Source organism: Hyperoodon ampullatus, assembly GCF_949752795.1.
Source record: "Hyperoodon ampullatus genome assembly, chromosome: 9".
NCBI classification, from domain to species: Eukaryota; Metazoa; Chordata; class Mammalia; order Artiodactyla; family Ziphiidae; genus Hyperoodon; species Hyperoodon ampullatus.
This window is the reverse complement of record NC_136922.1, coordinates 101,625,450-101,653,182: the sequence shown is the minus strand read 5'-3', so window position 1 is coordinate 101,653,182 and position 27,733 is coordinate 101,625,450. Positions and strand designations below refer to the sequence as shown.

General features: G+C 44.4%; 1 protein-coding gene across 10 annotated transcripts in view; it reads left to right on the top strand.

The window, feature by feature from the left end:
• EZH2 (enhancer of zeste 2 polycomb repressive complex 2 subunit) overlaps positions 1 to 24,893 on the top strand; it is a gene marked incomplete at its 5' end in the record, with an annotated part of 39,192 nt that extends 14,299 nt beyond the window's left edge. For 3 of the 10 annotated variants that reach the window (XM_079711092.1, XM_079711093.1, XM_079711090.1), the window contains 16 exons: positions 1,843 to 1,963; positions 3,169 to 3,309; positions 4,259 to 4,361; positions 4,905 to 5,068; positions 14,218 to 14,309; positions 15,700 to 15,940; positions 16,506 to 16,675; positions 17,140 to 17,234; positions 18,159 to 18,199; positions 18,612 to 18,737; positions 19,506 to 19,684; positions 21,670 to 21,765; positions 22,360 to 22,441; positions 23,310 to 23,390; positions 23,516 to 23,600; positions 24,574 to 24,893. In XM_079711092.1, the coding sequence (XP_079567218.1) occupies positions 1,843 to 1,963; positions 3,169 to 3,309; positions 4,259 to 4,361; positions 4,905 to 5,068; positions 14,218 to 14,309; positions 15,700 to 15,940; positions 16,506 to 16,675; positions 17,140 to 17,234; positions 18,159 to 18,199; positions 18,612 to 18,737; positions 19,506 to 19,684; positions 21,670 to 21,765; positions 22,360 to 22,441; positions 23,310 to 23,390; positions 23,516 to 23,600; positions 24,574 to 24,634 (1,878 nt within the window). In that variant the 3' untranslated portion in view covers positions 24,635 to 24,893. Of the gene's footprint in view, positions 1 to 1,842; positions 1,964 to 3,168; positions 3,310 to 4,258; positions 4,362 to 4,904; positions 5,084 to 14,217; positions 14,310 to 15,699; positions 15,941 to 16,505; positions 16,676 to 17,139; positions 17,235 to 18,158; positions 18,200 to 18,611; positions 18,738 to 19,505; positions 19,685 to 21,669; positions 21,766 to 22,359; positions 22,442 to 23,309; positions 23,391 to 23,515; positions 23,601 to 24,573 lie in introns of all 10 variants that reach the window. The other 7 variants (XM_079711097.1, XM_079711089.1, XM_079711095.1 and 4 more) reach the window with 3 other exon arrangements.
• Positions 24,894 to 27,733: the final 2,840 nt, after the last annotated feature.

Here is a 27,733-nt window from a genome sequence, read left to right as displayed (position 1 = left end):
TTTTTTTTTCCATGTCTTTATAATTACTATCTTTTAAATTTTTTATTGAAAATTCTCTTCCCCCACGAATATCAGCTTCCTTTCCCTCGTTTCTTTTTTTTTTAATAGATTTATTTACTTATTTATTTATTTTATTTTTGGCTGCGTTGGGTCTTCATTGCTGCGCATAGGCTTTCTCTAGTTGCGGTGAGTGGAGGCTACTCTTCGTTGTGGTGCGCTGGCTTCTCATTGCGGTGGCTTCTCTTGTTGTGGAGCACGGGCTGTAGGTGCGTGGGCTTCAGGTGTTGTGGCTCGTGGGCTCTAGAGCGCAGGCTTGAAGTTGTGGCACACGGGCTTAGTTGCTCTGCGGCATGTGGGATCTTCCCGGACCAGGGCTTGAACCCATGTCCCCTGCACTGGCAGGCGGATTCTTAACAACTGCACCACAAGGGAAGCCCTCCCTTGTTTCTTAACTACTCTGTTCTCTCTGAACTTTTCTTTGATTGGCTCTTTGCTGCTATGTTAGCACCCTCTTTCTTCCCTGTTGTCTTCCAATATAATATATGAGTTGATGAGGTGATGTAAACTCATCTGTCATCTTTATTAGCACTATCAATTTTGATATGCATCTTGTTCATCTTAGTAGTGAACTATGTTGTCATGTAGAGTAACAATTCTATTTTATGAATAAGAGTAAATCCTTTTGGCATAAACTTTAATGAACCATCGATATTTTATATGCCTACAATTTTATTATGTTGAATGTCTCTTAATAATTAGATCATCAAGTGAAGTTTGGAAATCCTTACTTACATTAGTTTTTATTTCCTTTTCCTTTTTGGGGGGTATGGTTATTTATGGGTTCTTTTTTTGTGGAATATCCTTTTTTTAATGAATTTACTTATTTTGTGTTTGCATTGGGTCTTCATTGCTGCACACGGGCTTTCTCTAGTTGAGGCGAGCGGGGGCTACTCTTCGCTGCAGTTCGTGGGCTTCTCATCTCAGTGGCTTCTCTTGTTGTGGAGCGTGGGCTCTAGGCGCGCGGGCTTCAGTAGTTGCAGTACGCAGGCTCAGTAGTTGTGGCGCATGGGCTCTAGGGCACAGGCTCAGTAGTTGTGGTGCATGGGCTAAATTGCTCCGTGGCATGTGGGATCTTCCTGGACCAGGGCTTGAACCTGTGGCCCCTGCATTCACAGGCAGATTCTTAACCACTGCACCACCAGGGAAGCCCTCGCTGGTTTTGATAAACCATATTTTATCGATCCTAAGAAAACTTTGAAACGTCTGAAATAGGCATGTGTTAAAATTGATGATGAGTCGTAATTTGCAGCATTTTTTCTTTTCTTAGAGGTACATAAAATAACGGTAAGTTTTGGGGCTTCCCTGGTGGCACAGTGGTTGAGAGTCTGCCTGCCGATGCAGGGGACACGGGTTTGTGCCCCGGTCCGGGAAGATCCCACATGCCGCGGAGCAGCTGGCCCCGTGAGCCATGGCCGCTGAGCCTGTGTGTCCGGAGCCTGTGCTCCGCCACGGGAGAGGCCACAACAGTGAGAGGCCCGCGTACCGCAAAAAAAATAAAATAAAATAACGGTAAGTTTTAATGATTGATGACATATTAGATTAGGTAATACAGTATTTTTTCTTAAATTATTTCCCTGTAAACAGTTTGTTTTCTCAGATATGCTTCTTGATGTGAAGGGTTTTTAAATTCTTTGTGGCTTTTAGAATTGGATGTCTATTATTTTAGATCTGGAGACGTCTACTTATGAAAAAATATTGTTGTATATCAGTTATATTACATTTACTCTTAAAAAATTTTGATACTTAGGATAAGCCTGCTCTTTAAATATTTTTTACTTTTAGGTGGAAGATGAAACTGTTTTACATAACATTCCTTACATGGGGGATGAAGTTTTAGACCAGGACGGGACTTTCATTGAAGAACTAATAAAAAATTATGATGGAAAAGTACACGGGGATAGAGGTGAGTCATGTGTTTATTCTCTTGGAAAAGTGGCCAGAGAACTGATATTTTATTATTTTTTTTAAAACATAGGTATGAAAGAGATTTTTTTTTACATTAAAATTGCTGTACTGGCCTGGGCTCACAAGCCAAAAATCTTCAGTGTTTTCCCTAACTATTTTTATTTTATTTTATTTTATTTAACATATTTATTGGAGTATAATTGCTTTACAGTGGTGTGTTAGTTTCTGCTTTATAACAAAGTGAATCAGTTATACGTATACATATATCCCCATATCTCCTCCCTCTTGCATCTCCCTCCCACCCTCCCTATCCCCGCTTCTAAGTGGTCACAAAGCACCGAGCTCATCTCCCTGTGCTATGCAGCTGCTTCCCACTAGCCATCTATTTTACATTTGGTAGTGCTTATATGTCCATATGTACACTACCACTCTCTCACTTTGTCCCAGCTCACCCTTCCCCCTCCCTGTGTCCTCAAGTCCATTCTCTAGTAGGTCTGCATCTTTATTCCCATCTTGCCCCTAAGTTCTTCATGACCATTTTTTTTAGATTCTGTATATATGTGTCAGCACCCTAACGATTTTTACATTGAAGGATCATGCTTGCCAGTTGAAAATTATGCATAGTTGGTCATAACAAACTGTGATGTCAATAACATGTAAATTAAATAGAATTGTTTGAGTGTATGTAGATTTTAAGATTCTTTAGCAATAAAATCAGTTAGGAGTAGGGCTTCTGCTTATGTGACATGGGCTCCAAGAGGCCCTATGTTCAAAAATACCTTCCCCGCTAGGCAACCACAGGACCTGAAATCCTGTCATTAGAATCACAGCTTCGGTGATTTAACAGGAGACCCTGTTAAAGTTCCTGGCAGGAGGGTAACGTGTAACATCCTCATGTGTTCTTGTCAGGAGTGGACAGCAAGGTCTGGCAGATGCATTGTTTGGAAGGAGGTGAAGGCCATAGTTAGTCTCTAGAGAATTAGGCTATGGTAGCAGGCACTGGAAACTTGTGAAAATGACAGGTGTTGAGGATAAGTACTACTTCCGACTTTGCCTCAGGCCAGTCCTGAAAATGATCTTTCCTCACCGCATTTTAATAATAGTGCTATGGTACTGATTGATAGGCTCCAGCTGTTTCTTACAAATTACAAAAGCATAGGTGAACTTTTGTGTATTTCTGATATTTGACTTGATGAATTTCAGAATGTGGGTTTATAAATGATGAAATTTTTGTGGAGTTGGTGAATGCTCTTGGTCAATACAATGATGATGATGATGATGATGATGGAGATGATCCTGATGAAAGAGAAGAAAAACAGAAAGATCTAGAGGAGAACCGAGAAGGTACGTCTGTCTGTTACATTTGCGTGTAGCCATTACAGCATTTTTCAAAAACAATAGAGTACAGGTAAATCTTCCTTCTTTTTTCTTTTGTTAAATATCGTATCAGTGGTAGTATAATCAAAATTAGAATATTATTTATAACATTTCATCCTGCACTTGTCTTTATTTCCCTTGGCTAGCAAAAGAACGTTTTTTGGGGGGTTTCCCTGGGCAGTCATCATAATCATTATATAACATATATATAGCATACTGATCATTGACTATGAACAAGTTGTGTGCTCGTCACTTTATATGCGTATAGACATTTAATTCTCATAATGTTCCACGAGGTGGCTTTTATCATCAGATCCACCTCATAGTTGAGGAGATGGGTTTAGTGAGGTGAAGTAACTTAAGATCACAGTATTGGGAGGAAACAACCCAGAAAATGCTGTGTTCGGAACCAGCTCTAACTGACCCCAGAGCATATGTTTTAACTGCTACACTAATTACGGTTTGCCAGAAAATTAGAGGGTCCCCACTTAGAGCTTGGCGGTTGATGAAGACCGGACAAAGCTCATTATTAAGACAGCATAGAAGAATATGGGGAAAAATTGCAGTTTCAAAGAAGCGTACAGTTTTTATAACAGGCGCCTTAGTGATCACCTGGCTCCTCATTTTACAGCCACGGTGGGTCAGTGGCCAGACAGGGCCGCAGCGTCAGTTAGGGGCTGAGCCGGGACCACAGCCTTGGTTCTCTGCCTCCCGGCACACTTGCAGCTTTCCACGCTTGAGTTTGAATTTTGTCTGGCCCACCAGCCTCCCAGATCCTTGTGAGATATGCTGGAAGTAAGTGAAACATAGAGCTGGCAGTTTCCTGGAAAATCAGCTTTGTTAGGCATGAAGGAAATGAAAGACTGGCAGGCTTGTTCACTTTCATTCTTTTTTCCCTTCATGTTTCCCTGTTTAGATAAAGAAAGTCGCCCACCTCGGAAATTTCCTTCTGATAAAATTTTTGAAGCTATTTCCTCAATGTTTCCAGATAAGGGCACAGCAGAAGAGCTAAAGGAAAAGTAAGATTTGTTCTTTGGCCATGGTTTTGCCTCGTATGGTATTTAACTCACCATTTTGGTTCTTTAGAAAAAATGGAACTAACGTAGCCAGTGAGCTCCCCACTTCGTGTGTTTCCAACGTCTGCAAGATACTTGAACTAGTACGTGTATGTATCTGGTACCCTGTACTCCATTTATGGTAGATGGGATAAGTTTGTGCGCGCATGTGTACACACACACATAAGTACACACACAGGAATGCGTGTAAGAGGGAATTTCTCGGGACGCCTGTAGAAATTTTAGTGCAGCTGATGTTTCATTTTAATGAATATAACATTTTTCATGACAGATCTGAATCACATCAGCGAATTCGTTTCTTGATATACCGTGCATAATGTTTAACTGGCTCCTCATTTAAATAAAGATTGTTGTAGGCTAAACTTCTTTGTGTGTTTTAGGCAAGACAAACATCAAAAGTAATACACAGAAATCTTGTAGAAACTTTATCTTCAAAACTGTAATTCTTGTTTCCCCTTCACTTCCATTCTTCTTGGTTAACGTTAGGTACAAAGAACTCACTGAGCAGCAGCTCCCAGGTGCACTTCCCCCTGAGTGTACCCCCAACATAGACGGACCGAGCGCCAGGTCTGTGCAGAGGGAGCAGAGCCTGCACTCGTTCCACACGCTGTTCTGCAGGCGATGCTTTAAGTACGACTGCTTCCTACACCGTAAGTGCCGTTGCTGTGCGTTGTCATTGTCTACCTTTGTCGTGGGATCACGTGTTAGAGCAACTTGGGAAGTGTCATTTACTACCACTGGAATGCGTCATGTCATCTTGCAGTTATGACTGAAAAATACGTTAGGGTCATAATATTGTCATTTTTTAATTTGCTGCTTAAGGGTTGCTCTGAAGTCTTCTGCACACGTTAAGCTGGCACTGCCGTCTCCCACTAACGTGGAATACAGATCAGTGATTTTTCCATACATGCTAACCGAACAATTGTTTTATAATAAAACACTGTGAACTAGCTGATGGCCCAGAGCAACACTGCCAATACTGATGAATAACTTGTTGAATAAGAAGTTGCCTAAAAAGGTGTTTATATATATTCTTGTCTGTTTAGTGCCGAGTCTGTTTTTTTTGGTGGGGGGCATCCTCTGAATACATTGCTTTTAAAAACACCTGCATTTGAATACAGGTAAAGCATGACATGTTCTTAATGAGATTTACGTATGGTACATATGACATTACTTTCTTTTTCTGACATTGCTGGGGAATGAAGTTTCTTAGTAAAATTTCCAGGTAACTGGAACTTAAGTACAATTTAGGAAGTACCAGCTACTTTTGAGGCATGTTTTTTGAAAGTAGATTTCATACCTCCTGGTTCCTAAGCAGAGTTTACTTAATGTAGGTTAGCTTTTTCCACATTAGAGTTTTGTGTGACCGTCTGTGGCATAACACCTTTGTCTCTGTGCTAAATGGGTTCATGTTGCTTTGCCCTCTTAGAGTTCCTGTGCTCACCTTTTACAATTTTTTCCCTCATTTTCCAGTGGTACCTCTTAATGTTAATTAGCCTGCCTAAGCAGCTACATCTTGCCTTACTTTGAGTTTTTGCTCTATCTACTTAATGTTTGCTGCAGCACATAATTCGTTACGTGATGTGTATCTAGGTCTGGAAATGGCCCTGTGTGTTTGTGTGTGTGTGTGTGTGAAGTATTAGTGGTTTAGTTATCTTAACTTAGAAAAACTTGAAGTAGACTTTCTGAATTATCATTGTATCTCCTTGCAGCTGTTGTCCGTGCTCCTAATCTAGTTTAGATTGATGACTTGGTAGTTGTAATAATCCGTAGAAGCCAGCCATTTGTTACTCCAGACATTGTAGGATTACTTACTTGGGCTTAGCAGCATTGTCTTTACACAGGCCTTGAAGTAGTTGTTTTGAACTGCATTTAATTCCCCTTTACACATGATCATTTTATAAGATAATGTCCAGTTCTTCAGAATACTGTAAACTGCATTCAGATATCACTATAGCAAAAAAGCTGGTGGGAGCTCTTTCATTGGAGTCCATGCAATGGTCCCTCCAATTTGTTGTTTATAGATGTAGCATTTGATGGACCTTTTTGTACAGATGAGCCAAGGCAGGAGGATACTACTTGTAAACATCATTATGAGAGTCACTTTATTGTGCTGTTCCAGTCTGAGTCCTGCTCGTCGTCTCATTATTCATGCCGGGGAGACGAGAAGAGTGCTGTGCTTAATGAAGCTGGTTCTCTGGGACTGACCGGTGGGCTGCTCACTGCAGCGCGTGGGAGACGCGGGTCCAGCACTGCTGTGCCCACCCTTCCCTCTTGTTCCACTAGAGCCAGGCTCTTCATAGTGTAGCCCTAACATATTCTACAGGCATTTAATTGCTTTACACTGACTTTGACAAAATATCACACACTATATATTTTTCTTAGGTAAAAGAAGTCATTAAATACATTATTAAACATACCTGTTAAATATAGTATTTTGTGCTTTTTGTTCTTTGTCTAATGGGAATAATATAAACTGTCATGAGGCTTAAACTTATTACTTACTACATGCAGAATACTTAAAATAGCACTTGGCATGTGTTTAGCTATTGTTATTTTTAAAATCATCATTCACATGACTTCCATTTCAAAAAAGCATTAAAAGGCATCCAGTGAAATCCCCCAGCCCTCCTGTCCGCATCCTCACTCCCCTGTAGGTAAACCACTTCTGCTGTTAGTTCTTCTGTGTCTTTCTGTAGTTTCTTCTGGCAAATACAAATACATTCCTCTCTTTTCCCAACCACCCTATTCAAATGGTGCCATACTCTCCAGGCTTTTTCCCTGTTGGACTTAATATTGTAGATATTATTCCTGTCTGGACAGCTGCATAGTCTTCTGCTGTAGGAGGCCCTATAACTTACTGAGCCTGTCCCCCAAAGGTCAACATTTATGGTAATGGCGCCACAGTGAATAACCTTGCATGGTGGACCTGTACGTCTTTTCCCACAAGTGCAGGTTAACCTGGTCCACTCTGTGTAGAGAGTGCCAAACTACCTGCCATAGGGGATCTGCCAATTTAAAGAGCTACCAGCAAAGTAAGAGTGCCTGTTTCCCAGAGCCCAGCCAATAGAGTGTGTTAAAAAACAAACTTTGATTTTGATTGAATTAGTAAAATGTTTTTTAGCATAATATAATTTGTATTTTTTCTTCTGTATGATTAAGAGATTTGTATTTTCTCTGAACTATTTTTTTTTTTTTTTTTTTTTTGCGGTACGCGGGCCTCTCACTGCTGTGGCCTCTCCCGTTGTGGAGCACAGGCTCCGGACGCACAGCTCAGCAGCCATGGCCCACGGGCCCAGCCGCTCTGCGGCACGTGGGATCCTCCCAGACTGGGGCACGAACCCGTGTCCCCTGCATCGGCAGGCGGACTCTCAACCACTGCGCCACCAGGGGAGCTCTCTCTGAACTATTTTTATCCTTTTGGCTTCGTTGGTCTTTTTGATATCTTGAAGCTCTTTATATAGTCAGGAAATTAGTTTTTTTGAGATGAGTTGCAGTGTTTTTTTTTTTCCAGTTTGTTGTTTGGTAAAAATCCCATAGCAAAGTTAAAAAAAAAAAACAACTTTAAGGTAGTTGAATTTATCAGTTGGCTTTCCCTACTACTACAAGGTTTTAAAGGGCGTCTCACTTTTTTTCTAGTACGTTTTAGGCTTTTGGTGCTATTTTCTTTTTTGGGGAATAACATCTAACTCTTTGATCCGTTTGGAATTTATTCTGTTAGAATTTTGGATCCAACTCGTCCTCTGCATCTCCAGGGCTACTGTTTCCACACCATTTTTTTTTTTTTTTTTTTTTTTGCGGTACGCGGGCCTCTCACTGTTGTGGCCTCTCCCGCTGCGGAGCACAGGCTCCGGATGTGCAGGCTCAGCGGCCATGGCTCACAGGCCCAGCCGCTCCGGGGCATGTGGGATCTTCCCGGACCGGGGCACGAACCTGTGTCCCCTGCATCGGCAGGCGGACTCACAACCACTGCGCCACCAGGGAAGCCCCTTAACATCTTTATTGGAGTATAGTTGCTTTACAATGGTGTGTTAGTTTCTGCTTTATAACAAAGTGAATCAGTTATACATATACATATGTTCCCATATATCTCCTTCCTTCCACGCCATCTATTGACAAGTACCTCTGGGGCTGCCCTGAGCCGCTGCCTTCATCCCTGTCACCACAGGTGCTGGGGTCTGTTTCTGGTCTTTGGGTTCCGTTCCTTGAGTCTGTCTGTCCAGGGGGCTTTATTCAGAGATCTCCTGGCCATTCTTGTTTTTCTACATACATTTTAGAACCAGTTTGTCTAATTAAAAAAAAAAAAAGTCTAGGGGCTTCCCTGGTGGCACAGTGGTTGAGAGTCCGCCTCCTGATGCAGGGGACGTGGGTTCGTGCCCCAGTCTGGGAAGATCCCACGTGCCGCAGAGCGGCTAGGCCCGTGAGTCATGGCCGTTGAGCCTGCGCGTCCGGAGCCTGTGCTCCGCAACGGGAGAGGCCACAACAGTGAGAGAGGCCACAACAGTGAGAGAGGCCACAACAGTGAGAGAGGCCTGCATACTGCAAAAAAAAAAAAAGAGTCTAGGTGGTATGTTTATTGGAATCTCATTAAATTTATAAATTATCTAAGGGGAAATTGACAATTTAAAATAAGGGTATGTCTAACTATGTGGTAAGTCTCCTTTTGTCCTTTAAAATAAGCTTTCTCATTTTCTTCCTGTATTTCTTGTATTTACATTCTTTGGTAAGATGATTTCTAGGCATTAAATGTGTTGGGCTTTTCCCCTTGTATCATGTATATTTCATACCCTGCTACTTTACTGTGCTTTCCTTGTTTGTGATGGTTTCTGCATAGACTCTTTTGCGTTTTCCAGCTGTAATTATCTATAGTTATGCATGGTTTTGTTTTCTTCCCAGTCTTTGTAACTGTACTTCCTCCTGTCTAACTGCATCTTCAGTGCATGTTCAGTAATAGTGCTGCTAGGAGACACATTTCCTACTGCTCCTGGATCAGTTTTGGGAAATTACCCGTTTCATTCCGATTTTGAAGTTTATTTGTGTGATTTGATCTGCATGTTCTAATAATTCTTTTAATTTCTTTTATTTCTTTGATTGTTCTTCTGTGTTTCATTCTTTTTTTCTTGATGAGATTAAGAAGTGGTTTATATATTTTATTTAGAAAATCTGTTTTGTATATTTTTCCCTCAGAGAATCAGCTACTGTTTTTTGTTTGTGAATCTGATGTTTGTGTCATTTTCATTCTTTCCTCTTTTTTTGGATGTATGTATTTAACACAGTGAGTTGTCTCTAGAGCGCTGTTTCAACTTTTAGGTTCCGATATTTGGTATTATTACTATTTTTTTTAAAGGAATTTGAGGGAATGTTTTGTATTTCCTTTAACTCATTGTTTAAGGGAGACTTTTTTTTTTTTTTTTTTTTGCGGTATGCGGGCCTCTCACTGTTGTGGCCTCTCCCGTTGCGGAGCACAGGCTCCGGACGCGCAGGCCCAGCGGCCATGGCTCACGGGCCCAGCCGCTCCGCGGCATATGGGATCCTCCCGGACCGGGGCACGAACCCGCATCCCCTGCATCAGCAGGCGGACTCTCAACCACTGCGCCACCAGGGAGGCCCTAAGGGAGACTTTTTAAAACTTCATTGTGAAAGAGGCCTTTTTTGGATGTTAACTGTTTTTATTATTTCTGTGCTGGCAGCCTCACTGATGTTGGGCCTCACTTGTTATTTAGATGTTAGGGGTGGTCTGCCATTTTTATCTCTAAAGATGATGTTCTTTTTTAAAAAAAATACTTATTTATTTATTTTTGGCTGCGTTTGGTCTTCGTTGCTGCACGCAGGCTTTCTCTAGTTGCGGCGAGTGGGGGCTACTCTTCCTTGTGGTGTGCGGGCTTCTCATTGCTGTGGCTTCTCTTGTTGTGGAGCACGGGCTCTAGACATGTGGGCTTCAGTAGTTGTGGCTCGCGGGCTCCAGAGCGTAGGCTCAGTAGTTGTGGGGCATGGGCTTAGTTGCTCCCCAGCATGTGGGATCTTCCCAGAACAGGGCTCAAACCCGTGTCTCCTGCATTGGCAGGCGGATTCTTAACCACTGTGCCACCAAGGAAGTCCCGGAAGATATTCTGATGGCAGGGGATTGGCAGTTCATCTGGGCCAGAAGCTTGGTATCTGATCATGGATCTTTTCTATTAGAGGGACTTTAATCTCCAATACAAGCCTAGAGCATAGCTAGAATTGTATATTATAATTTATAAGTCTTTTACCTTTGCTTGAAAACCTTTAGATAAGATATTGCACCAAAATTCTTTAAGTTGCTTTTGAAATTAAAGAAAAAAAAAAAAGCCCTTAATATCCATGTTCTTTTCTTTTTGTGAAACTTTTAAGTATCTTGCTTTAATTTTCCATCTGATAATTTTCCTGATCAGGGAATTTTATATAATCTTCTCTCCAACCCGCCCATATTATACTTAGTTTGAAATATATTTTAATAATGTATTTCAAATACTAGTATTTTAAAATGTCTATTTGAAAAGATTATTTTCAGTATTCTGGAAGTCTAAAATAGTCAAGACTCTTAGAGGAAAACATAGGCAGAACATTCTATGACATAAATCACAGCAAGATCCTTTTTGACCCACCTCCTAGAGAAATGGAAATAAAAACAAAATAAACAAATGGGACCTAATAAAACTTCAAAGCTTTTGCACAGCAAAGGAAACCATAAACAAGACCAAAAGACAACCCTCAGAATGGGAGAAAATATTTGCAAATGAAGCAACTGACAGAGGATTAATCTCCAAAATTTACAAGCAGCTCATGTAGCTCAATATCAAAAAAACAAACAACCCAATCCAAAAATGGGCAGAAGACCTAAATAGACATTTCTCCAAAGAAGATATACAGATTACCAACAGACACATGAAAGAATGCTCAGCATCATTAATCATTAGAGAAATGCAAATCAAAACTACAATGAGATATCATCTCACACCAGTCAGAATGGCCATCATCAGAAAATCTAGAAACAATAAATGCTGGAGAGGGTGTGGAGAAAAGGGAATGCTCTTGCACTGTTGGTGAGAATGTAAATTGATACAGCCACTATGGAGAACAGTATGGAGGTGCCTTAAAAAACTACAAATAGAACTACCATACGACCCAGCAATCCCACAACTGGGCATATACCCTGAGAAAACCATCATTCAAAAAGAGTCATGTACCACAGTGTTCATTGCAGCTCTATTTACAATAGCCAGGACATGGAAGCAACCTACGTGTCCATCGACAGATGAATGGATAAAGAAGATGTGGCACATATATACAATGGAATATTACTCAGCCATAAAAAGAAATGAAATTGAGTTATTTGTAGTGAGGTGGATGGACCTAGAGTCTGTCATACAGAGTGAAGTAAGAAAGAGAAAAACAAATACCATATGCTAACACATATATATGGAATCTAAGAAAAAAAAAATAAAGTCATGAAGAACCTAGGGGCAAGACAGGAATAAAGACACAGACCTACTAGAGAATGGACTTGAGGACACGGGGAGGGGGAAGGGAAGGCTGGGACAAAGTGAGAGTGTGGCATGGACATTATACACTACCAAATACAAAATAGATAGCTAGTGGGAAGCCGCCGCATAGCACAGGGAGATCAGCTTGGTGCTTTGTGACCACCTAGAGGGGTGGGAGGGAGGGAGACGCAAGAGGGAAGAGATATGGGGACATATGTATAACTGATTCACTTTGTTATAAAGCAGAAACTGACACACCATTTTAAAGCATTTATACTCCAATAAAGATGTTAAAAAAAATAGTCAAGACATTTCTAGAAGAGGGAGTTCTTTATATACTTAGTTTTCCTAAAGAATTGAAGTTGGAAATTCTGCTGAAGGAAGTCTAGTTGTAAGAATAGTTCTCTCTCTTTAGCTAAATGCAATGTGAGATGAAGAATGGTACTTTAAAATTTTAAGTACTTTTATTATTAGCATGCTAATTTTTCCTTTATGGCCTGAATTTGTTCTTACCTTGGAGACTGTATAATTGTGGCTTATGATGCTGATACTGTTACCTAGTCCTGACTTAGAGGCTTCTTCTGTCTCACGACCAGCAGAGGCTGCTGTCCTCATTTGTGTATGTGTGTGTGTACAGATACATGTGTGTCTTCTTCAGTGAATTGGGGCAAAAATATCAATCTCTAACTATAGTACGTACTAGAGGAGACATCCAAACTAAAAACAAGTTTCACCTAAAACGTGTCAGTCAGGATGTGCCTCTGGCTCATGACGATTTTGTTTTTGGATGGATGTAATTCCTTCTGCTTATGTGACCTTAATCTTCTAGTGCTCACTCTTTGTATTTTAGGGCTCTTCACCTGTGCAAAATGTAATTCAGTGCTAAATAAGTCATATGGTATCAGGCTGTTGTTCTGGGAAAAACCAACTCACATACTTGAAACAGAATCTGAGCCTTGAATTTCTATTTTAAAAACATAACTTTTTCTTCCTTCCCTCATCACTGTCTTCATTTCCCATTTAAGTTCTATGGATAGAAGTATGGGGTTTTTTTTTGTTTTTTTTTTTTTGCGGTACGCGGGCCTCTCACTGTTGTGGCCTCTCCCGTTGTGGAGCACAGGCTCCGGACGCACAGGCTCAGTGGCCATGGCTCACGGGCCCAGCCGCTCCGCGGCATGTGGGATCTTCCCAGACCAGGGCACGAACCCGTGTCCCCTGCATCGGCAGGCGGACTCTCAACCACTGCGCCACCAGGGAAGACTGAAGTATGGCTTTTTACAAATATTTTTTTTTTTTTTTTTTTTTTTTTTTTACTGTACATGGGCCTCTCACTGTTGTGGCCTCTCCCCTTGCAGAGCACAGGCTCCGGATGAGCAGGCTCAGCGGCCATGGCTCATGGGCCTAGCCGCTCCGCGGCATGCGGGATCTTCCCGGATCGGGGCACGAACCCATGTCCCCTGCATCGGCAGGCGGACTCTCAACCACTGCGCCACCAGGGAAGTCCTACAAATATTTTTAAAATGATTTATTTCATGAATCTGTCACTTGTTTTTATCCAGATTAATTTTCATCTTGTGTAATTCTGAATAGGGCATTTCTAGTATTTGCCTTTATACACTGTAAGCAAGCTTCCCCAAGTTGTCTGAAGTTCGCACTGCTGTGCTTTCATACTTTGTTAGTATACCAGTGTGCTGGAGTTTGAATTTTTCTGTTATATTATTTGGGAATCTTAAGTTTCAAACACTTTATCTTTCTAAAACCTGTTTTATCTGACCATTGTATTTTCCTGCAGAAAGGGTGCTGACTGTGCAGGCTCCCCCTGGGTTCTTGAATTGTGTGTGATTCAAAGAAATTGACTTGTAGTATTCCGAGGCTGTCCTCATTATCTTTTAAAACTGGTTTTTAACAATTGGTGTCCCATTCTTCTCCCCCATTTGACAAGCTGATTGCTGACCTTTCTTTGGAAATCGATAAATTGTAGATGTCAGAATTCTTTTGTAAAAAGAGGAAGTCTGATTTCTATGTAGAGGATACATCAGTTGTTTCTATGGAGACATTAAAGACTCAAATAAATGTTTATAATTAGAGCTCAGGTGTTCTGGGGGAGACCTGAGGAGAATACATTGTGGAAAATCAAGAGCTTGAAGGAAAGTTCTGTAATGTAAACATTATTAGCAAAATGTAATGTAGTAATTGACTTTCTCCTTTGGAACTGGAGACATGAAAAAGTAATGTTATGTTTATGTGTAAAAGTAATGTTAGTTGTGTTTGGATATTTTATGTTTATTTCGCAGCTTTTCATGCGACACCCAACACTTACAAGCGGAAGAACACGGAGACGGCTCTGGACAACAAGCCTTGCGGCCCCCAGTGTTACCAACACTTGGTAAGCGTGCGCAGCGGGGCTCCAGAGGGAATTGGAGAAGTCTTAATTCTGAACTTCGGTGAGGTCTGTAAAGTCAGAGGTAACCTCACTGTTCCCATACTTTCATTGGCCATATGATAGCAGAGGTTTCTCAGTCACATTTCTTGGTAGTGCTTACGTACTGCACATTCTAGTCTTTCGTTATCTCATGTTATTCTTTATCTCTGTTAGTCTTTTCAGCAGCGTATGGAGGTCTTTAGGATCCAGGCCTCCTGTACCTCCACAGAGCTTATGAGAATGGGAAGCACAGAGGACCCTTTTAAACCCCAGAAGTGCAGTAGTTTCTGAGCCTTGCCCAGAGCCATAGCCCTTCTTTGAGTTGTAGACCCACTGTAGTTGAGCTATATTATATATAGGTCCTGGAGAGGTTTTGTATGTTGTTTTTTTTTTTTTTAATGATGGAGTAAAGGTAAGGGTTTAGGAAAATATGAGGTAGAAAAGTTGTTTTTTACGGGTACTATCTTATTTTTACCATTTCCCCTCTTTGAACCAAGCCACTCCTACCTAGGAACTAAATGGGTATATATTGCCTCTTGGATTTTGGACAGAAGATTCATTGAATGGCACCTGCAGAAGGTATCCTATTTTTAAGCAATTTGGTTTTTGTAGAATGAAGTATAAAACTGTTGGCTGCTCTCAGACTTCTCCCTTCTATTGCCACTAAAAATGGAATTCTTGAGCACTGTTTTATAATATTCCTTACAAGGCAGAATTTTATTTGGCTCATCTGAAATGTGTCTGTGGTATCTCTATAATCCACGCCCTTCCCGTTGTTGTATACTTTCCGAGACTGGATTGTTACACCTGGTAACGCAGAATATAACCCTCACCGCCTTGTTCGTCAGTTCCTTTCATGTCTTCCTGGGGCTGTGCGTCCCTCACAGGGGAAAAAAAAAATGGGATGTTTTACTTGTAAGGCGGAAAGTGACAGAACGGAGTATGTATACACGTTTTGTTTTTTTCTTGTATACTTTAAATATTACCTTAGAAAGGGACGTGTTGGCTTAAGAAACCCTGAAATAGGAAGGTGTGACTTTAGATGCACATTAGATGTGTGATTCCTCTTAAAATTCACTTTTAACTAGACTGTTACCTAAAGTATATTTGTATTTTAACTCATAATCAGTTAATATAGAGCCGTCTTGCCTGATTTTATGCTGCTCTGGCACTGTACGGAAGCCATACTTATCTTTCGCAAATCTTCAAACCCTCAAAAGCAGATAGAAAACAGTTGTATGTAGATGTGCAACTGTTTGTGAAAGCCGGGGCTAACGCCATCCTTTTTTTTCCTCCTCCGCCAAAATGAGCTGCAGAACTTTACCCTGATGTCTGCACTTTTCCCCCTTCGTAGGAGGGCGCAAAGGAGTTTGCTGCCGCCCTCACTGCCGAGCGGATAAAGACGCCCCCGAAGCGCCCAGGCGGCCGCAGGAGAGGGCGGCTCCCCAACAACAGCAGCAGGCCCGGCACCCCCACCACCAACGTGCTCGAGTCGAAGGACACGGACAGTGACAGGGAGGCGGGGACCGAGACCGGAGGGGAGGGCAACGACAAGGAGGAGGAGGAGAAGAAGGACGAGACCTCTAGCTCCTCGGGTGAGACGCGCCTGGTAACGGGCTCTTCCTGCCGGTCGCAGGGTTCATGCTGTCAAGGTTCGGGTTGTGTTACTTCCCTCAGTTGGTTAGTTACAGACGCGGTGAGAAACCCAGAAGCAGAGCTGTGTGGCTGTGACTCTTCCTGCTCTCTTCGGGCCCACACCCAGCCCTCGCCTGTGGTGTTGATCTGTCTGGGTTACTTGCAAGTTGACGATCCAGTTTATTTTCACTCTTTGGGTCACTTTCCTTTTTCCAGCTTTCACAAGGGCATGATGAAATTCTCATCATTCAGCTGAATATTCTTGACGCTCTGTGGGTAGTTTTGGTTAGGAGAGAGGATTAGAACCACTGACTAATGTGTTACGGATTGTCTTTTCAGCCCTATGATTATTACACCATAAGTAAGCGTAGGGCAACCCCGTTTGCTTTCAGTTTAGAAGGCTGAGTTAAAGGGAGCCCGCTCTCATGGCTTCCATGGGGGAAAAGCTTACTGATATTTCCTTCCCTTTCCCTTTCCTTCCTCCCATTGCTATTTCTTGACCATTGCTTAACTTTGGTTGCGTAGAAGCGAATTCTCGGTGTCAAACACCAATAAAGATGAAGCCCAACGCCGAGCCCCCCGAGAACGTGGAGTGGAGTGGCGCTGAGGCCTCCATGTTCAGGGTCCTCATCGGCACGTACTATGACAATTTCTGTGCCATCGCCAGGTTGATTGGGACCAAAACATGTCGACAGGTAAGCGTGGCTGATAAAAATACTGTCAGCTTCAAACGGAGAAATATGTGGTCACTGTCCAAACATACGAACATTCATGAAAAATTTTTTTTCACTGAGAGGGAACTGAAAGGAAATTACTCATTCAACTTTAGATGTTTCAGGTTAGGTGGCAATGGGTTCTATCTTATTTGTTCATTTGTTTTTTGGCCATGCTGCACGGCACGTGGCATCTTAGTTCCCCAAACAGGGATCGAACCTGTGTCCCTTGCAGTGTAAGTGCAGAGTCCTAACCACTGGACCGCCAGGGAATTCTGGCGACGGGTTTTAAAAACCAGGAACAATTCAGATTTAGCCTCATGACTCTCAATAAGAGTGTAATCGCAGCAGCGTAACAGGACAAATAGTTTCTGGTGGGAATGAGCAGGAGACTGGTTTGCTTAAATAGACGGTCCTCACGGCCCTGTGACCTTGCCTCTTGTCAGGTGTATGAGTTTCGAGTCAAAGAATCCAGTGTCATAGCGCCAGCCCCCGCCGAGGACGTTGACACCCCTCCCAGGAAGAAGAAGAGGAAACACCGGTGAGTCTGCCGCGTGATGGGGAGGCCACTGCGGGCAGGGTGCTCATGAGGGCAGTGGCGGCTCCACTCCGTCGATTAGGAAAGAGGCTTAAGTGGCCTCAGAAATAGACCTGTGGGGTCTTGTTTCCATGGGCATTTGTTGGCATTTTTCTGTAAGAGCACAGCGGCGGTCAGGAGATTTGGTGTGTTGAGTCATAAAAATTTTATGATTACTATGCCACATTTTGGTTACGAAGAACTACTGAGTAGCTTCTGCAGTGAAGGCTGCATAGACCCTTACTTGGCATTCGTGTGTGGATCTTGGGAGGCTGTGAGCTCCGGGCTGGTTTTCACTCTAGGAGCCTGAGTTTTCCAAGCCCACCCTGCCATCGGCCTGGGTGAGCCAGTGGCGGGAGCAGTGAAGGTGTCAGGCTGACTCGGATGCGTGGGGGCTGGATGGACTACTTGCTGTAACCACCCCCCGCTCCTTTTTTTCTTTTTAGGGAGAAACATAGTTGGGTGTTGGGTAAGGGAACATCTAAATTATGCTTCAAAAATTGTCTACAGCTTAATTTAGGCTTTAGTAGATGCTTCTGCATTTTTTGCTTGGATTATTTCTGACCATATAGCTCAGTTGAAATGATGCAAGATTCCAGGAATTAGAGCAGGTATGCTGTGTCAGTATCATCCACACTAGAATAAACCTGCCCCAGGTGGCCGGGCTGGCTCTGAGGCCACAGCCCTTAAGCTGTTCCCACGCTGCTCCACACCTGCGCCAGGTGTGAGCTGGGGGGGCGTGTGACTCCTCTTTCATAGTTACTTGGATTAAGAGCCCCGCTGCATTCATGGCACAGGCTGACCCGTTTAAGTTGCGTTTGTTGACATGTGACTGACTGTGCGCCCCAGGGTCATGAGGATGATGTTTTCTTTCTTTGTGTTTTGCAGGTTGTGGGCTGCACACTGCAGAAAGATACAGCTGAAGAAGGGTTGGCATCTTTCCGTTCAGCTTCATTAGTAGCTCAGGGTTTACTTCTCGTGTCTTAGAATAGTAATTGGATTAGAGTTTGGGATATTCTGATATAACCGACTTTGGTGCACTGAAGTTTAATGCACAGAAGCGCATTAAATGGAGGCCGTCTGTTGATTAATTTCCAGTCGGTTAGAGGAGAACGACTCTGGGAACCTGACTGCGGTGTGTGTGACAGTGCCCCGGGGTTCCCGAGCTCTTGGCGGGTGGGGCTAATTTCTGCTGACCTCTTGTGAACAGTGTGTGTGATGTTGCGGACACGGAAGGACAACCCGCTAAGCTCGGAGGGCCACGGGGAGAGCGTGTGCTCGTCGGGCGTGTGCTCCCCTCACTGCTCTCTGGACTGACGTGGTGCTGTTGTCTCTGTGCAGACGGCTCCTCCAACCACGTTTACAACTACCAGCCCTGTGACCACCCGCGGCAGCCTTGCGACAGCTCGTGCCCTTGTGTGATAGCACAGAATTTTTGTGAAAAGTTTTGTCAATGTAGTTCAGAGTGTAAGTATTTGTTGTCTTGATGTGATTACATGAGAATAGGCTGTTGGTCAGCAATTTAAAACTGTAACCTCAGTTGGCACAAGCACACGGCAGCCCCTGCGTGCTGCGCCCTTTGGGAAACTCACTTATGCCACGAGCATGCCTGGCGCCCAGGAGTGGCGCTGGGCCTGTATCCAGCCAGCCTCCTGGCTGACGCGGGTATGCGGGCAGGCTTAGGCGAATGTGGGTTAAAGGAGCTTTTATTTTTTTCCCCCTTGATCATTTAACTTAAATCATAGTAGAGTTGACACAGAATGGAAGGGGACTCTAGAAATAGCTCCCCAAATACTTTTTGGACACCAGAAACTGTTAAGAGTTAGGTGGGTTTAGTCTTCAGAATACAGGAATGTGTAGCATCAGGGTAGTGACTGTAATGATTTAATGAAACTGCACTGAAGCCTGGATACCAAGGAAGTACCTAGAACTCTGACTATCGGAATGGTTGAGATCCATGGATACTATGTAGTCCAAATCCTTCCTTCGCACCTGTTTTATAAATCAAAGAACGTAAGTACACGTGCCACCTAACAAACAAAAGGGGAGACAGGAACTCAGTGGTCTACTTCAGTATGGACAGCTTTAACTTTCCTGTTACTTCCCTTTCCTCATGTGTACGATGGGATAATACAGTTGTTGTGAGGCCTCCGTGCGTTCATCGGGGCCTTAGCGCCAGACTTGAGCTGCACCATTAGGCAAGGTTTTCGTCTGACGAAGAACATCTCTCTGAAGGTCAGAACCGCTTTCCGGGATGCCGCTGCAAAGCCCAGTGCAACACCAAGCAGTGCCCGTGCTACCTGGCTGTCCGAGAGTGTGACCCCGACCTCTGTCTTACTTGTGGAGCTGCCGACCACTGGGACAGTAAAAACGTGTCCTGCAAGAACTGCAGCATTCAGCGGGGCTCCAAGAAGGTAGGGCGTGACCACTGTCGGCGGGCTTCCGAGAAGTGTCCAACTCAGGGTAGTCTGAGACCATTTAGCTGGGGCACAAAAGTGATTATTCAATGGTACAGCTGACAGAAGGAAAATGGTTCATTTTTCTGTAGAATACTTTAGTTTGATATAGGATGAACCAGTACACTCTGAGAAGCAGCTGTTAATGGTATCAGATTTGAGTAAGAGGTATTTTTCCAGTTGTTTAATAGATGATTTAATTTTCTTTTTAAGTTTAGTTAATAGAACAAGTGGTTTATCTGGTCTCCTTAAAGCAAATCAGTGGTGTTCCTGTCAGTGTCAGAACAGAGACCCATTCTTATCAAATAGTATTCTGGGTTCCTTTTTGCACAGAGTAAAAGATGGGACTTCCCACGGTAGTTTCTGCAGACGTATTAGTTCCTGTTTCTATAATAACCTTGAAAATAACACAGGCAGGAATTACATTACTGAAGCCTGGGCATTGCATGCACTTGACTTGTTGCAACCAGGGAGTTTATTGTTGACCAAAAGAAACTTAGTTTTTAGGGTAGTATCAGTATCTTGGTTTTTTAGGGTAGACGATAGATTTCTTCAATTAATCATTTTTATAATAATAGCTGACATTTATTATTTAATATAGAGCAGGCCCTGGCCTAAGCACTTTGTGTATTAACTCATGAGTCTTCCTAACTCCCTGAGTTAGGAATAATCATTAAACCCAACGTTCTGAGACTTGTCAGGAAAGGAGCAGGAACTCAGCCAGGCGTTCTGGCCCCGGACCCTGTGCTGTGAGTGACCACCCCGCGTGCACGTGGCGAACTCATCTCTTAGGGTCTTGAACTAGTGTGTAATGTAACTGAGATCGCACTACTGTCAGTCCTAGTCTACTGGAACTTCTGTTTATGGCAGTGGCTTTATTTTTTTGGCTGTTCAGACGGTTTTACTCTAGGTCCTCACGTCACAGTGATGCTGGCGTGGTTTCCCGGGGACACCCGTTCAGCCCCGAGAACTCCCATTTCTCCCTCAATCCCGTACTTCCCCACTGTATGATAAAAACGCCTCCTTCAGTTTGTTCAGAAAGTGGATAATCCTAATGGCGACATGCCTTTCTACACATCTTTTACCTCCTAAAACAGAAAACTGTGTAGATACTTTTTACCAACGGGGTTTCATTTGCTTAACAGTATTTAGCTGGTCGGGAAGGTACTTGGTTAATTCTTCCCTGACAGGGAGTGTAGGCTGAGTCAGAACAAGCATAGATCGGTAACCTGGGGGATCCGGGAGTCTTTTTCAAGGCCACGAGGATACTTGGAATGAAAGCATAATAACGAGCCACGATGAAAAGTCAGGGATTCATTGCCAAACAGACTCTAACGGTAGAAGCGACAGCAATGATCAGTCATCTTGGCGTCAGCTAAGAACAGAATGCTGGCCCATGGGATCGTGCCACCCCTCGTGGGGGCTTTTCGTGCTGTTGTGAGGAAGGGCCGTGGAAGGACGCGCCCAAGAGAAAAGCGCCCTGGAAGGAATAAAAGCTGGTGAAGAGCCAGGAGAGGGCCCCCTGGGGGCTGGGAGCGGGCCTGGAGGAGGTGGCGATAGAGGCCGCCTTGGGGAGGTGCGGGTGGCAAGGGGTCCCTGTGTGACAGGCACGTTGCAGTGAAGTCCAGGAAGTCAAGGGCTGAAGGACGGACAGGGAAGCCAATGTGCTGCAGCACGTCCGGAGGCCTCGTGCGAGGACTGCAGTCGGAGGGACCCGCACCAGCACAGGTGACGTCGTATTTCTGAGAGAGAGAGAGGATACTTAGGCTCTACTTGATTTACAAAAACCAAAACGTGCTTCTTGCAGTTTGTCAAGCCCTTTGGTAACGTGGGGGAGCCGACCCCTTCCCCCACCTGTGGTCGAATTACCCTGGTCATCCCATGGTCTGATTTGTCCGTCTTCACTCTCCTCTGATTATATGATTGTGTTTATTATTCTCTAGCATTTACTGCTGGCACCATCTGATGTGGCAGGCTGGGGGATTTTCATCAAAGATCCTGTACAGAAAAATGAATTCATCTCGGAATACTGTGGAGAGGTAAGGCAGAGCCGCCCAGTTACAGACAGAGGGATGCTCACGTGGCGTCATCTGTACTCGCTTTGCCTTGCACCGATTTTCATTGGGCAAGTCCATTGGGTTTGATCAGAAGTGAATTTAAAATGCCTTTTCAGCTTGGGCTTGTGGGTTTGGTTGGTTTGGAAGTTAAGCTACACGGCTTCAGTCCTTGTCACAGTTAGCCTTTATCACCTGGGGACGAGGGGGAGAACAAGAGCTTTAAAATGAGGAGTCTGTCCTGCTTGATCCACAGCCTAGTTGATAAAGACCTAAGTTAGGAAGAACCCTGGGGCTGGCTTCATTGTGCGATTAACCCACCTGGTTTGTATTTTGTACTAAGTAAAAAGACTTTTGTTCATCACTTTCTCCAAGCATAGTTACTTTAAATGTGGAAGTATTCAGTATTTCTAAGTTAGAGTCCTTAAAATATCACTGTTTTTGACAAAGAGAGAAACTGGCCACAGTGACTCTTTGTTGAGCATCCTCAAGGTCCCAACTGTTCCTGATGAGCTGGAGTGTGTTCTCCTACCAGGCTCACCTGATGCAAAACAACCTCCCCCATGTCCTTCCTTTTAGATTATTTCTCAAGATGAAGCAGACAGAAGAGGGAAAGTATATGATAAATACATGTGCAGCTTTCTCTTCAACTTGAACAATGGTATGTTGATGAGTTAGAGTGCATTTGGTTCCGAGGTTGCACGGGCCCTTCTGGTGGCTTGAGTATCAGAAACGACGTTAGGGGCCCCCAGTGTCTGCAGTGTTGGAAGGAGCCCCTGCCTGGGCTGTTTGCTGGGAAGCCAGGCAGGTCGGATGAGTGTAACTTGGGGGTGGAGGTGGAGGCTCCCTCAGCCGTGGGGGGCTGTGTGTGCAGGGAGTGATCGCTGCCCCGGCCCTGAGCTGCTCCTTGGCTTCACTGCCTGGCTCTCCTCGTGCCACAGGCACCAGTCGGCTGGGCCCCCCTCCTCCAGTTAGTGCCTCTGACCTGGGAAGGGTGTGGAGCACGGCCTCGTGAAGCGTCTCCACAACGTCCCTGGGGGTCCTCAGAGGACTGTGAGGGTAAAGGGTGCTGCGTGTGCAGATGCCGATCCTGGGTGGAAAACTTACGGTGTAGTCGGGTCACTGCTGGGAGTGTGCACTTCACACCCAAGCTACTCAGGGGGCCTCTCAGCTGAAGCAAGTAGAGTGGGTTCTTTCATGAATGTGCTCCATAAATGGTAATAATGAAAAAAACTAATTTAAAATGTGAAGGGAAGAATTTAGTCAGATTTTTTTTTTTTGTCATGCTTTGGTCAGTAATACGTATTTATAGCTGATATAACTGTCCTGAATCACTGATGAATTTTTACCTAGAGAACATTTTCTTCCAAATGTCATTTCATACTAGGTGAAGTTGGTTGAATGATTTGCTTTTGAAGGCAAACCCTGAAGAAGTATAACCAGTTGTATTTCCAGGATCACAATAACTTTGTGTTTATTGATCTATAGCTGAAATTGTTTACTGGATTGTGCTTATTTTTTCTCTTTAGATTTTGTGGTGGATGCAACCCGCAAGGGTAACAAAATTCGTTTTGCAAATCACTCAGTAAATCCAAACTGCTATGCAAAAGGTAGGTGTCCCCGGAGGTGGAGCTGCCGCAGGTTGACCTGAGTGGTTCGGGGTTGACACTTGTTACGTGAATGGTCAGCAACTCTCCCGGGCCGACTTCACTGACCCCGGCGTCTCTCTCTGCAGTGATGATGGTTAACGGCGATCACAGGATAGGGATTTTTGCTAAGAGAGCCATCCAGACTGGTGAAGAGCTGTTTTTTGATTACAGGTTGGTAACAGTACATTTCTAGAGTCATCAAGGGCTTTTTCTCCCTGGTCCAGCTCCGGGCTGGGGCTTCTGTCGTTGGAGGGACAGTTTTCTGGTCGTTACTTGTCATGGGCAGTGGTGGGCGTTTGGTAACGTAGTTTCCATTATACAAGTAGTGCTTAAAAAATGTAGAAAGCTCCATTTTTACCTTTGGGGGTCCTTTCTGCGGGAAAAGGCATGCCAGCCGTCAGGGTGCTGAGCTGAGGCCCTCGGCTGGCAGTTTATACTGTCAAGCTCGGGGGGATAAAGTGACAAAATGCACTCAGATGACTGTCTAGTTAAACCGATCCTGTGGCTGATTGTACATCCCATCCAGAAGCTGTTTCTTGAGTACTGAGTTGTCGTAATCTAGGGCCCGTGTGTAGCCACTTTCAATGGCAAACTGCGGCACAGCTGAAGGCGAGATCTACCCAGATCTTTAGTGGGAGGTTACGAAGCTGTAGCACCCCCCAGCTCTGAGTGAGGGTCAGCTGGTAGACCTTCCTTCGGGTGCGCTGTAGGCTCCAGCCAGCAGTGGAGGCCGCAGGTGCCTCTTCTGGCCTCTCCTGTTCTTTCTTCAAGGGGGTTGGGGGGTGACCAGCTCTGGTTGCTCCTGGGCCTTGTTGACTAAGGGCCTAAGTCAGGGCTCTGCCGCGTCGCAGTTACTTTGCCTTCCCCGTGTTAGGCCTAAACACCGCACTGCGGGCCTGCCTTCGCCGGCGGTTGGTTTCAGGGGCACAGGGCTGGCTGGGGAGAGAACTGGGGAAGGGTTGTACTACCAGTTCCGTCCATTTTGCAACTGGAATAGGCCCAATGATGCAGCTGTGTAACAGGATGCGTGTGTGCTTTTCCTCGGGGATGTGAGTGCAACACACTCTACTAAGCAGACTTGGTTGTGTTGGATCTCACCCCGGGCTGGAGGGTACTCACCCCTTTTTCCTGCTGTTTGTTTCAGATACAGCCAGGCTGACGCCCTCAAGTACGTGGGCATCGAAAGAGAAATGGAAATCCCTTGACGTCTGCTACCTCCCCCCTCCTCTTGGAACAGCTGCCTTAGCTTCAGGAACCTCGAGTACTGTGGGCGATTTAGAAAAAGAAAATGCAGTTTGAAATTCTGAATTTGCTAAGTACTGTAAGGATAATTTATAGTAATGAGTTTAAAAATCAACTTTTTATTGCCTTCTCACCAGCTGCAAAGTGTTTTGTACCAGTGAATTTTTGCAATAATGCAGTGTGGTACATTTTTCAACTTTGAATAAAGAATACTTGAACTTCTCCTGGTCGTTGTCATCTGTCACACAGCTTCCCCAGCTGGAAAAAGACGACTGAGTCTAATGGGAAAAACATTTAACTCCTTTGGTTTTCCAGTAGCCATCCTACTGAAATCTTGGCTTTTCACTAATACTGCCTATTAGGCAAGTTAATACTAAATATAACAAATATATGCCTACATGTAAACATACTACCAATAATACACGTTACAATTTAATAAGTGACTCACTGCTGGCATCTGAGACCAGGGTCGGGCGCGTCCCTGGCTGCTGAGAGGCCTGCAGCTACGTACCCTCTAAGCCTCGTTCCCCATGTGAAACAACAGACAATTGGACGAAGCAACTTCTGAGAACCGATCTAGCTCTAAATTCCACGAGTCTAGATACAGCCCTTCAGAGATATGACGGGGATATAGCCAGACTAGGTTCATACCTCCTCGAAGAAGGAATAAGAACACCCCTCTTACGTCCCAAGGAGGCGGGTGCTGCTCCTCGGGCCAGGCGGCAGTGGCACAGTGACGCCGTTGTGGTGGGAGAGCCCAGATGGCTGTCATCAGCCCGGGCGTGTAGCTGCCTCTTCTATTCTAGAGTTTGGTAAATTTTCATTGATTTATAACATGGTAATGCTTAACGGGAAGCTCAGTCAAAACTCACCTTCTTCTGCAGTTACACAAACGCTGACAAGACTGGTTTCCACCGCATCCATGCACAAGCCATAGCCACCTGAGTCCCGGCATACAGTTCGTGTGCCCCTTGGCTTTGGCAGCGAAGAGACCCAGCCTTGGGGGCTAGTCTTGTGTGTCATCCGTGTCTTCTCTGCCACCCTGCTGGGATGTCCTGTCCCCACGCTCCACCCAGGAAGCGGGACCTGCACTCGGCCGTCTGTCACTGACCTGTTCACAGAGGGTCACCCTGCGTTTGCCCGATCACCGCATCCCGCCCTTGGCACTCAGCCCCAGCGGAGCCCGTCTGTTCCCTGCTGCACATGGGCCTGTTCAGGACGCCCCAGGGATGACTTGCCCCCAACAGCAGCTACTGACAGAGCTCATTCCAGCCACAACTTTTCTACTGCGTGTAGCTCCCAACCTGTCCCCAGATGCCAACACCGGGAGGTGGGTCCCTGAGTCCAGGGAGGTTCTGCTCGTTTAAAACACCAGAGACCCAAATGCAGCAGAAAGACAACAGCTGTACTGATGGACGGCATCCTTGTGAGCGCCAGCTGGTGTGTATTCTCGGTGCACAGCAGGCTTTGTACCCTGATTTGCAATGTACCTCCAGTAACCTACCCACCGACCTCACGGACACGGAGATTCTGACCAGAAACACTTGACACGCAGCCACGGCTACATCCCATGTGATCAAGAGCATCCTTAGATCCAGGCAGCTTTAGATTTTCCTTCATCTGTAATGGGGGAAAAAAGCACAGAGCTTGACACAATGTATTCAAGTACCCAGTTAACGGAGAAAATTTGGGCAAAAGCTAAGTTTAAGTACGTGCTTTTCTCCCTTTCCTTTGCTCACCGCACCGAGGTGGTAATTGACTTGACATGTGGGTAAGCCTGATGGTTAGTTCCCTACCAGGGAAAACAGACGCCTAAGTAGGATGAGATGAGTGTAACGAGTTATCACAAGATATGGATACGTTTGCAATAGTTTCCACGGTTTAGGAATACCACACATTGTTCGTTGAGGATAAAGAGCCCGACAACAGGCTGCTCAGCTGGTCGGCGTCTGTGGTCCCGAGGCTTTTCCCCTGATGGTCATGAGGACCCACGTGTCTGACCACAGTCCTGATGGTCCAACACAGGCAGCACCTCAGCCTCAGAGTAAACTGCCTCAGGCAAATTTGAAGGCGCCATGACAACACCGTTCCGTGTGTCAAAATTCTCTTCAATCAATATTTTGTAATTTATTAAAAAATTAAAATTATCTACCTGGAAACTGCTTCTTTTTTTTTTTTTTTTTGGCTGTGCTGGGTGACATACAGGATCTTAGTTCCCCCAGCCAGGGATCGAACAATTGCCCCCTGCAGTGGGAGCATGGAGTCCTAACCCCTGGACCGCCAGGGAAGTCCCGCTAATTATTTTTTGATATTGTCTGAATCATTCACCCTCCAGCCTTCACTGAATCCAGTCAGTGACTCAAAAGTCCCGATTTCCACCTCTGCCCCCGCACCCGCCAAAAGTCAACTAACATCGTGTAATTTCGATTTGTAGATGGGTCGTCAAGAGGGATTTCACATGTGGACGTTCTGAAGAACGTAAGTATTCTGCCGGAAGTTGTATGAGCTTTGGGCTCTTACTGGAATAAGCTCAAATAAACGCTGGCTTGTTCCTCCAACCCATTACAAACAATTCCAGTGACGGGTGTATGTAGCACCTGGTATTAGAAATGGTCCAATACGTCAAATCCGCACAGCTTTTTGTATGTGAACCGCACCTCCATAAAGAGGTTTTAAAAAACCATCCACACTCACCTATTATGACCAAGTCACTGTGCTGCCACTGGGGATGAAATTCGTGTACATAAAATCAAATCACCCAGACAAGTTATTGCCATTCCTTAAAAAAAAAAAAAAAAAAAAAAAAGAAATTGTCTTCATTAGAAGGGGGATTCAGTTCAAATGGGTCAGCATTAGATTTTTTTATCTGGGTGTGGTAAAATCTTAAATTTCTTTCAAAGGAAAATTAGATACCTCAACAAATAGGCAGGCCATCTTAAAATGCTCAGTCAGTAAAAATATTTTAAATTCAGGTGCCTCTTGGTCCTGCATCTTGTTCTCCCTGCACCTGTTACTCAGGCCTGTACTTCGGTGTCCCTGGCTGCTTCTCACAAAGGCACTGA